Source organism: Manacus candei, unplaced genomic scaffold, assembly GCF_025592945.1.
Source record: "Manacus candei isolate 608988 ecotype Guabito, Panama unplaced genomic scaffold, ASM2559294v1 h1tg000063l, whole genome shotgun sequence".
NCBI lineage: Eukaryota > Metazoa > Chordata > Aves > Passeriformes > Pipridae > Manacus > Manacus candei.
In genome coordinates, this window is record NW_026138111.1 from 3,153,687 (window position 1) to 3,165,052 (window position 11,366).

Here is an 11,366-nt window from a genome sequence, read left to right on the forward strand (position 1 = left end):
TCCGTCCCCCCCGTCATGCCGAGTCCTCCCGCGGCCGCCCCGCCCCCGCCGCTTCCGGGCGCGCCCTTCCGCTCCCAGAGCGCCGCGCGCCGCATCATGGACCACAATGGTGAGCGGGGGAGGCGGGGGTCCGCTTGGGCCCGGCCCGCCCGCACCGCGCCCGCCGCCAGACGAGGGGCGGCCACGCGGGTCTGTGGGCGCGGGGGCGGCGCCGGGGCGGCGGCGGGACCGGCCCGGCCCGGCCCGGCCGCCGGGAGCGCCGGCGGGGCCCGGGCGCGCCGCGGTTCCCCGCGCGGCGGGGCCTGTTCGCGGCCCGGGCGGGCGCGGCGGCCCCGGCGCTGCCCCCGGCTCGGCGGCCCCGGCGCTGCCCCGCGCCGAGGGGGCTCGGCCGGGCTGGGGGGCCGCTGCCAGCGGGACCCCCGTACCGCGCGGAGCTGAGCCCCGTGGGCTGCGCTGATCCGGCCGAGTGCCCGGGCCCGGCCGCAGGCTGGGGCGCTCCGGAGGTGCCGGAGAGACGCTCGTTTGGCCGCGGCGTTTCCAGGGATCGGTGCCCACAGTATGTTTTCTGGTGCCATAGCTGTGGCCTGAGAGGAATCCCTCTCGTGTGCTGAAATTTGATTTCGTAGCTGTGGCCCCTCGCTGGTGAGCGTGCTGGCGGAGTGCAGTGTATTGGTGAGAGGACGTCGGCTTTTTGCTAGGGTATTCTGGAGCGGTTTTTTACCTTTCCCTTAGCAAAGATTGCATTATAAATCTGTATGTATATGGTATCTGACCTATATAAATGGATTTTAATAAAACCTGAAGTGCAAAAATAAAACCTAAGGTGATGAAAGTGACATTTGAGGAGATGACGTTGCCTCTAATTAGTAGACTTCTCTAAGTAGTCTTAACAACCTTGGGATGTTTGTTGTATTTCTCTTCTGGATGCAATCCTGCTAATTATGCTCACGCAGACTGGAATTTCTTATCCTTCTGTGAGACATGAATGACTAATAAACTTGCTAGTTTGGATTAGTTGAGCAGCTAACTCGTGTAAATATTCCTGGCTTGCAAGAGTATCTGGAAGAAAAGCATCAGAATTTAATAGTTTCCTTTTGGCAATTCAGTGGACTAAATAATACACAAGTTTTGGATTTTTAAAATTTGTTTTGGTTGTCCCTATTTGCAAATGGACTGAGGTTCTGCATGGACTTTTTTTTGTTTATAGAGTTGTGGGTTTGTGTATTCTGGTGGAAAACAGCTTTACCTGTGATGTTGTGGTCCAGCAGGCCCCCTGGGTGTAGTTGAGTGTTTGCAGCTTCATCTGGACAGCCTAAACAAATAACAAATGACCAGAAGTAAAAACAACCTTTAGTGCTGTACCTTTTTGCATATTGCCTTTTAGAGTGAAGCATGTCAACCACAGTGCTAAGAGGAATTTGATCTGTCAGAGGACGTTGAGGGCTTTGGGTTTTGAGGTGAAGTGACTGGCAGGGCCCAGTCCCAGTTTGAAGCTGACACGTTTCCCGGCTCTGGGGTAGCTGCTGAATAATTCAGAGCAATCTCTTTTTCCTTGTTTTTCCTTCTACTTGTTGCATTGTGTGGAATGATTGTAGGCTTTGAGGGACAGTAGTTAGTGAGGCATATCACTAAAGGGCCCTAGTTTCAGTGTCCAGGTGCTGCTGTGCTGCAATCCCTTGGGGCCTCAGTCATCCTGGTGCTGTACCCGCAGAACAGCAGGGCTGAAACAGCTTGTGGCTCACCCCTTCCAGGCTGAGCATGCCTTGCTTCGAAACAGCTGCCAAAACAGCATTTTCAGTTAAAATCTAAGTGAGCTGGGAAGATTTTTGAAGGGCATAACTTTGTTTTTGTGTGACTAAGATGCTATGCAGTGGTTTTAGGAAAACTCATTGGAGGTTGAGGGCGTTACACCCACTTTGTTAATGTTGCTGGTTGCAATACCTGCTCTGGGTTATTGATTGGAGCCTGTACCTGCTGATGCACGTGTTAGACTATTTCTTGCTTCCTTTGCCCTGGTACTCAGATTTAAATCTGGTTAAAGAGAATTCTGTGCATAGTGGGGAATAATTTTCAGTGTAGGCAGGATACAGCCACATACTCCTAAGTACCCATATTTTTGTGAAACTCTATCGTAAACTTCTAAGTGATATGTCAAGATGCTGAGTTAATATAGAAGCTAGTTTCCTTCCTACTGTAATAAAAAATTTACAGAAATTGTAAAAATTTTCTCAGAAGTTCTTTGTTGTCAGGGTTGTACAACAAATTGACTCTTCAGTGCTATCCATACTGTGAAAGGAGCTATACAATTAATTTTTTTTTCTGTTGTGGAGAAATGACAGACCAGCCAGCTTATTTAAATGGCTTTATTTTTACAACTAGACTTCCTAAAATCACAGCTGTTCCCAGTACAGTTTTGTGACTTGACTTCTGGAAGAAATTGTACATGAAGATACTTATTTTCTAGTGATTGAATTTTGATATATTGTATGACTCTTAAGCTTTAAACATTGCTTTTCTTACAACTTTCTGTTAATATTTAGCCTCTTTGGAAACTATTAGATAACTGAATTAATAGATAATTTTTGTTATTTTCTTTCATAGACAATGATTTGCAAGGAACAAATAGTTCAGGATCATTGGGTGGTCTTGATGTCCGTAGAAGAATCCCTATAAAGCTTATTTCAAAACAGACCAATAAAGCCAAACCTGCACCTCGAACTCCAAGAAATATGAACAGGATGCCTTCGAAGACACAAGCTGGTGATGAAGGTAAATTAATATAAATTCCCTGTGGTAGGGAACTGTATTATTCTGCAGCTTGTTCAAGACTTTATTCAGTCTTGGAGACTTAGTGTCCAGGGTTCTGTCCAAGTTCAAATTTCCAGGTACTGCTGCACTGCAGGGCTTAAATAGTGCCCATTTCCAAAAAAGACTGTCTTACTACTTTGACTCTGTTTCTGTAGAATGGTCTCAGCAGACTGGAAATTCTGTGGCATTATTTGATGATTTCAGTATAAATGACCCATGCTCTCAATAGCAGCTAATGTCAATTAGAAAAGTGTTGTGGTTGGCTCGTGTCTTTCTTCTCTTTCTCCTTTCCACAGAAGAATTTGATTATAACAAAGAGGAGCGATACGAATGCAAAGGAGGTGAAATGTTTGGCAATCAAAGGAGATTTCCAGGACCCATCTTTTGGGACTATAAGGTAAAGTCATGGATTGGAAGTCATGAATCTTTGCCTGTGTGTCACACCAAGCTGTAGGTAGTCCTAGTAGATACTTTGTTTATTAAAAGTGTTTCCCATTATTTTTGACTGATTAAAAATACATTCTCTGCTTTGTCCTGTTTGTAGTGTTCTTGCTTCCTTCTCAGCTAATTCAGAAATAATGAGTGTGTTAATGATAATTGAAACGAGAAGCTTTAGTAATGTTGGGGTTTGTTTTCCCACTCCCTTCTCTATCCTATCAGATAAACTTGCTGGGGGAAAAGGATGATACACCGGTCCATTTTTGTGATAAGTGTGGATTGCCCATCAAAATGTACGGACGCATGGTAAGTAAAAGTACCAGTGGAAGATGCAGCTGTGGTTTCCCTTTAGGTGAAATTAGGTTTTGCTGTGTCTGTGTGAGGCTTCTAGAGGTTACTGATTTCAGCAGGCATCTGAATAAACTTCATAATAGTATCAGGATGGAACAGGGAGCCTTCACTGCTGGAGTATTTTTGTTCCATCTGTGTGACTGATTTTGCTTTACCCTTTGATTTAATAAAGTTTGAAAATGTTAAACAAAAAATCATAACACTCACCAACAAAAAAACCTTCAAGTTCCATGGGTTTTTATCTTGCACCACTTAAGTTTAAAAATAAGCTTTTTATCTCAATTGAAGACTTGCAATGAAGTTAGAAAACACTGCTCACTTTTATGTCCCTTTAAAAATCCCTGAGATTAATTTAGATTTTTAAGAATGATGTAAGAGGCTTCAGGACCTGACTTAATGACAGTTAATGCTTTTAAAATTTCCCTCCCTTGCCAGCAGGACAAGTGTAATCAGATTGCATGTGCAGCTTCTGTGGATGTTCAGTGTTGGCATTAGTGCAAAATACAAACTTTTGCTGATATTTTACCAACACTTAAAAAACCCAAACAACACTACCCAGAAAAACCCCAAACTCTAACACAAACTGTTCTAAAAGGTTTCTGTGTAAATATGCTGTAAACAGTTAACCACCTCTGTGCTTGTTCACTTCATAGATAACTTAGTTACTTTTATTATTACAAATTGTGTGATGGAGGGAGGAACTGTATTCTGCAAAATGATGAAGATATTTCTATACAATGTCTTAACAGAGCAATTTTTTGTCTCTAGATACCCTGTAAGCATGTTTTCTGCTATGACTGTGCTATACTACATGAGAAAAAGGGAGACAAGATGTGTCCAGGGTAAGTTATCTCAAGATTTGTTATTAAAGGCAATGTAGGAAAGTAAATATCTTATTTCAGATACCTTTATTAGCATGGCTCTTATTTATATACATTTAGCAGAGGCAGTAGAGTACACTGTTCTTTCTAGTTTTCAATCCCATATTTTGGGATTGTAAGGGATCGGTGTTTACTTTGCTGTTCGAGTATTTGGGTAAGTAACCTGTTACTGCTCTAATTTGAAAAGGAATAAACAGCAGTTTAATTTACTTAGTGAGAGTGACCCTTGTTAAGTCTTAATGCACAGAAGGAATTCGTGCAAGGGGGAGGTGCTACTTACAAAATTCTACCTCATTCTTTCATAGTTATGTTTAGATACTTAAAAACTAGATAAACTTCAAAATTGATGAAAAGTGGAGGAAAACGGTCAGTTCTAATTTGGCTAATTGTTAACTGGTTGACTTTTAACAAGAAAAAATGCATATTGAGCCCCCTGTGATGACAATAAACCAATACTCTCTTTTGATTTAGCTGTAACGAGCCTGTGCAGCGAATTGAGCAGTGTGTACGAGGGTCTCTCTTCATGTGTAGCATTGTTCAAGGGTGCAAGAGAACTTACCTGTCACAGAGGGACTTACAAGCTCACATCAACCACCGTCATATGAGAGCTGGAAAGCCTGTTACTCGCCCTCCCATTGAACCTGTGCATCCTCCTATAGCCCCGCCACCTGCCGAAATTCCCGAGCGTTTCATAATGCCACCCGAGAAACATCACATGAGCCACATTCCGCCAAAGCAGCACATCATGATGCCACCACCTCCTTTACAGCATGTGCCACATGAGCACTATAACCAGCCCCACGAAGACATCCGTGCTCCCCCTGCAGAGATGTCCATGGCTCCACCGCCCCCTCGCCCCGTCAGCCAGGACACCTTCCGCATTTCGACGAGGAAACACAGCAACTTGATAACTGTCCCTATTCAGGATGATTCGAATTCAGGTGCTCGAGAACCACCTCCACCAGCCCCTGCACCTGCCCACCATCATCCTGAGTATCAGGGCCAACCAGTGGTATCGCACCCTCATCATATAATGCCTCCACAGCAGCACTACGCGCCGCCCCCGCCGCCGCCACCACCGATTAGCCACCCGCTGCAGCACCCTCCCCAGGCAGCAGGCACTCCTCACATGGTGTATAGCCAAGCTCCTCCACCACCAATGACCTCTGCTCCTCCTCCAATAACCCCGCCACCCGGACATATCATTGCCCAGATGCCACCATACATGAACCATCCTCCTCCAGGACCTCCCCCTCCTCAGCACGGAGGCCCACCTGTCAATGTAAATGCACCCCCTCCCCATCACTATAATCCTAACTCTTTGCCACAGTTCAGTGAAGATCAAGGAACTCTGAGTCCCCCTTTCACACAGCCCGGGGGAATGAGTCCAGGGATATGGCCAGCTCCCAGGGGGCCACCTCCACCTCCAAGGATGCAAGGGCCTCCTGCTCAGGCCCCCCTTCCTGGACCACACCACCCTGATCAAGCCAGATACAGACCCTATTACCAATGATACAAGTAATTATATGAATAGAGAGTGCTATGAAGAGGATAAAATTATATACAGCAGCCTTTTAATTGTTTTGGGGTTATTTTGTTGTGTTTTTTTTAAAATACTGTCATTTTGGCTGTAAGACATTTTGAGGTTTGAATCTTAAATGACTTTTAAGCCTTGGCCGTAGAACTCTGACTTCAAATATTCTGTAGTGCTAAAATAAGTGGCTTAGTAGACCACAGTTGCATTTTAACAGAACTTCTGTTGCTAGTGTGGCTAAATTGTCCTAAGATGATCACTTGTAATATTATTTTCTGGAGAAAATGAACACGTGTTGTACCATTCTGAATATTGTTTTTGTTAAATCCAGTGTTTTTGTTAACCTGTGTACAATAATTAAATTGAAATATGGTTGTAAACATGGTGAGTTTTTATATGAAGTTAACATACACATAGTTCTGGGACGCCATTTCAACACTAATACTTTCCAAATGGGTAGCACAGTGAAATCTTAAGGGAACTTTAATATTTCTCCTACTACCTTTCACCATTACTCATTCAGGCTATAGTGAATTCATGGCGCTAGAAATCAGACATGCAGATTTCTGCATTTACTGCATTTCAACTTCTCGATTTTTTTTTTTCTTTAAATTTGTGCAGCAAGATGAGTCTATCAAAGATATAACTTTGGGCATGACACAAAAAAATGTATTGTGGGGGTTTTGTTTGCTTTTGTTTGGGTTTTTGGAGTTTGTTTTAAAGCTAGTTTTGATTCAGAAGGCTCTGCTTACATGTAAACGTGAGCTGAAATCAAACTATTGTATTTACCTATGGCTATGTGTGGAAGTGTTTGTGAATTGGCTTGCCATGTCTGTGAGAAGCAGCTCATTTTGGGTCGGGAAGTGGTGTTTGCCACTCTCACTTTATACTGTATGCAGTAGGAAAACTTCACATTTGGATAATCTGAAAGAAGTGATCTGAAATCCTGTGTGAAATCTTGTATGCATGTGAAGGCAAAAATGGCTCTGCCAGCATTATTTTCTTTCAGTAACTAACAAACACATGAGGAACTTTCAAGAATCCCCTTCTGTTACTGTTGACTGGGAGGAGGCAGACTTAGGCACATTTATGTTACAGCATATAACTTCATCTGGGAGGAAATCTGCACGTCTGGTTAATATCCTTTGACTCTGCAAAGCCAAACTCAGGCCTGACATACCTGTGTTACAGGGACTCACTGATGGTTCTGTGTTCAGGGCTCACGTGGTTCCTGAGGGCACTGCATGGCAGGTGTTTGTGCAGGGCAGTGCATCCACTCACCAGTGCCCTCTGTTTGGGAAAATCACACATTCTGAAATGACCTCCTACCTGTCCACTGCAGGTGGTGAGGAAATAAGGCAACTCTTTCCATCATGCTGGTTTTTAGAAGTAAGTCAGGTTGCATACTTCTGTTATATATTAGTCTGCTGTGAAGCAGATGAAGGCTTCAAACTTAATATTTCTGTGTCCAAACCTGTTCTTGGAGTTACTGACAAAGTGCTTTTCTGAAAATGCTGAGGAAGTTTAATTGATTAAGGGAAAACAGCAGCTTTTGCTCTATCAAAAAGCACAAAAGTTGAATGTATGTCACTGTAGACAATGTGTGAGAATTTTTTTCTCTATTTAAGGCAAAGGTGATGTATGTCATACGGACAATGACATTCCACCCAAAAAATCAGTGGGATCCCTCAAATTGTTTAGTGACTGTGGACCTAAAATCTTTGTGATAGAGGACTTAATCAAAAAGTCATCCTACACAGCCAGGACTTGGACTTGGTCAAGCGTCTGTGTCTTGCTTATAAGAGGAAGACCTAAATATGTTTTTTAAATTATTGAGTCTTAAGCATACCTATGTAACCAAGGGCACTGTTGGTGTTTTCATATTTACAAATTTTAAAGATGCCTCCATTGGTTGAAAACTTGTGTTAACTGTCTTTTTAATTTTTTTTATGGGTTTGGGCTGTGTTTTGGGGTGGTTTTTTTCTTGGTTAGTTGGTTGGGGTTTTTTTGCAAAATACCTGGTCATTTTACTGTGAAGTTCCAAAATTCCTATATTGTATTTAATTGTATAATTGACAGCCCTAGAAATGGTGGCATGTACTTGTGATTTCTTTGGATTCCTTAAGTCTTACTGTAAAGACAAACATTTGAATTAATTATGTTTATTTTGAATAAATATCCCTCTCTGGGGCAGTGATCTCCCTCCCAAGGCATTGCCAAGCAGATCTCAAGTTCTGAAGAGAACTTTGACAACCTTTAAATTTGTTAGCCATTGTAAGTTCCTGTAACAATGTCACATAAGGGAACGAAAAGGAGTTTGATGATGGCTTGTGTCTCCCATGGAATGCAAGAAAGGGCACCAGCAGATGGCCTGAAAACATCCGTGCTTTAGATGCTTGTCTCCTTACACTTTATCCGTGATTCCATCTATAACTTTCCTTAAAGGATTGCCTGCAGCCATGCATACTTTACAATAAGCAGACTAATTGTGGGAACATATACTTTGTGGTGATTTTCTTTTTAATACTATTAACATAAAGATTGGTTACTTAGATGCAATAAGTGATATTTTTCATGCCTTTTAAAAGAGAAAAATTAAAAATGTGAATTATTTTTTAAAAATATGATCCAAGAGAATTAGAAGACCTTACTGAATGGAGTTTCCACTTCCTTTCACTTCCTGCTCTCAAAGGAGTATCAAATTCTGTTTGCTAAAAACTGAAGTGTAAGTAACTTCACTATTCATTCCGTGAAAACCTCTCTCCTGTTATGTGAAGTCAGGTGTTCTCAAAAGGACAGTTGTGAATACGCTTCCCCTATGGATCAAGACTGAACACACCCCTCTGTTCTTCAACTGTTTTCTGCTCTGTAAAACTAGTGCCTGATTTTGTATCGTTTCTCTCTCTGTGATTTGCTGGGCTGCTGCCAAAAGCAGGCACAGGTTCACATGGAAAGTCCTCTCGAGCCTGGGAAACTGGAGGAGCACAGTGGATTGCAGCTGCCAATTCGTACTGAACGTATGGGAAATAAGTTTGAACTTTTTGTATATATGACACAGAATCCAACACAGCAGAGGAATGTGCAAGGGTTGGGTTCATTTTCATCCTGATTACATTTCTGAAGTAAATACCAGTATCATACAAGTTGTATTTTCCCTTTTCCCTAGTTTTTATTTTATGAGGTTAAAAACAATTCTTAGCACTTCATAAATCATCTTGCTGTAGTAATTGTGCCTTCACAATTGTGAGGTTTTTCACTATGTCACATATTTTAGTCACACTAATGGTTCATACAAGTTTGTAAACTGAACTGTCTGCATTCGTTAGGGCAGTGTGAGTGAGAATAATGAAGTTTAAAGCTTCTTTCAGTCTTGACTTAGCCATAAGACAGCAACTTCAGAAAGTTTTCCTACTCTGAATTGGATCGCCTTATTCTCTTAAGTATGGGGCATTAATTTGTTGGGTTTTTTCACTAGTGTAAGAGATTAAAATAATAAAAAATGCAACATACATCCAGAAAGGTATGGGTGGAATAGCAGCAGGAAGCTGGTAAGTTAGCTCAGTCATTATGAAACTTTAATAAGCAATTTTGATAATAAATGGAAGTGATTCTCGAGTGCCAGAAGGACACATTGTAATACAATTCTGGTAATGGGAAGAGTGATAATGTCTGCAAACAGGCAGGAATGTTTCCATTTTTATGTAATAATGTTTAATGGAAGAACTTCAACCATTTCTGGATCAGGTAGACTTTGAGGCATTTCCTAAGGAAGCAGAAGGGAGAAGATGCATAAAGAGTGAGAAAATAAACTTCATTCAGCACAAGGATGAGGAATAGAGAACTGTGAGTGACATTTCAGTGAAGAAGTGCTTAAAGATAACTTCTTTCTTAATAGAAAGTTAGAAATTGAAAAAAATTTCAATTTGCATGTTATAATCCTCTCTCCATTGGGCCCTAGACCTTGAATAAACACTTTTAATTTTTTGTTTCTATATTTCACACAGGCAATCTCTTCTGCAAGACAAAGTGAAAACCAGGCTTGAGAGTAGGCTTGAGCATCACAGGCTCTGTGGCTTCTTATTTTCCATCCCTCTCACTGGCTGCAAAATGCCTGTTATTTAGTTATGGAGCATCTGCACTGTGCTGAGGAGAGATAGACTCAGGATATGTCATCATGAATTAACACGATGCCTGTCAGCTTACCAAAAAGAAAGCAGGTATGACATTTGCCTTTTGGCTTAATTAATGAGTAAAATATTAAGAAGTGATTTATGGTAGGGCTCTAACCGAGCAGCAGCAGTGCCTGAGGGAGGACATTTGGAAACCTAAATACCCAGGTTTCTGAAGGTCCCTGTCTCAAGAATGAAGCAGTAAATCTGAATCTCCATGATATCCCACAACAAGAGGTCTGTGTTATAATCTGCATGAGGGTAAACTGCTCAGAGGAATGTTAGTATTAGAATAACAGAGAGTTGAATGCAGAAATAACCAGTACCTGGAGGGGAAATCACATAAAGCATCAGGAATACAATGCTGCTGGTGTCAACACTGAAAAATAAGGAGTGAAGTGATTTAAGAGGATGGCAAGTAGCTGGTAGGGACATGTGGCATGGGAGTGCAAGGCTCTCTGGTCAAGGCTGTCTAAGTATCATGTCCATTCAAGAAATGGTGAATAGTTTCAGAAGGGGGATTTATCCTCTGGGGCTCTGTGCTGTGTCAGAAGTGTCATTAGTATTGGAATAAATTGTTCTGAAAAGGGCAATTTAGAAAATAATATTTTTTTCTTAAACCTGTCAACAAATCCCATATGGTTTTGAAGTGCAACATGTGGTATTCCACCGCATACTGCACTTCATATGTTGCTGACTTGTTTTCAGTAAGGATGTTTGCCTGGGTCTGTATAGGTACATATGAGCACAGGAGTGGAAAGAACAGCCTGAGTCAGACAATTCAGGTTAAACTGGTATGATGTGGCATCATGATTTTCATAAATATGTTTAAGCCTCATCTTAAAAGTAATTTAGTGTTTGGCTTCTCTTGTTCTAGCTGGAAAGAACGTTGCAGAATCATCTCACCATTGTAAAAATGAGGAACCATCTTCTAATATCTTGCTAATGTTTAATTTTGGCCAGTTTATTTTTTCCTCTCACAGGACAATACTATTTTTTATCTTGCATAGCTTTTCCTCTCTTTTAGGTTAAATCCCTGTATCTATTTCTCTTTTTTTCCAGTCCTTAGATACAGGCTCTCCATTCCACAAAGATTGTCATAACTATTTTCCTCATTAGTTGCACTTTGATATCATCTTTCTTGAAATGAAGAACTCAGTCCTGAAGTTCAGAGTATTTAGAGTG

At 41.7% G+C, this 11,366-nt stretch overlaps 1 protein-coding gene across 4 annotated transcripts; it reads left to right on the plus strand.

Moving 5' to 3' along the window:
* The first annotated feature begins 37 nt into the window (after window positions 1-37).
* Window positions 38-6,392, plus strand: CBLL1 (Cbl proto-oncogene like 1). Of its 4 annotated transcripts, none has more exons than XM_051805139.1 (6): window positions 38-109; window positions 2,602-2,769; window positions 3,105-3,205; window positions 3,469-3,552; window positions 4,366-4,439; window positions 4,950-6,392. In XM_051805139.1, exons 1-6 carry the CDS (start codon window positions 97-99, stop codon window positions 5,989-5,991), a joined length of 1,482 nt encoding a protein of 493 aa, XP_051661099.1. In that variant the 5' UTR covers window positions 38-96; the 3' UTR covers window positions 5,992-6,392. The 4 variants fall into 4 exon arrangements, with proteins under 4 accessions (XP_051661099.1, XP_051661100.1, XP_051661103.1 ...); XM_051805140.1 differs by having other exon boundaries at window positions 3,108-3,205; XM_051805143.1 differs by lacking the exon at window positions 38-109 and adding an exon at window positions 411-699.
* The last annotated feature ends 4,974 nt before the right edge of the window (window positions 6,393-11,366 follow it).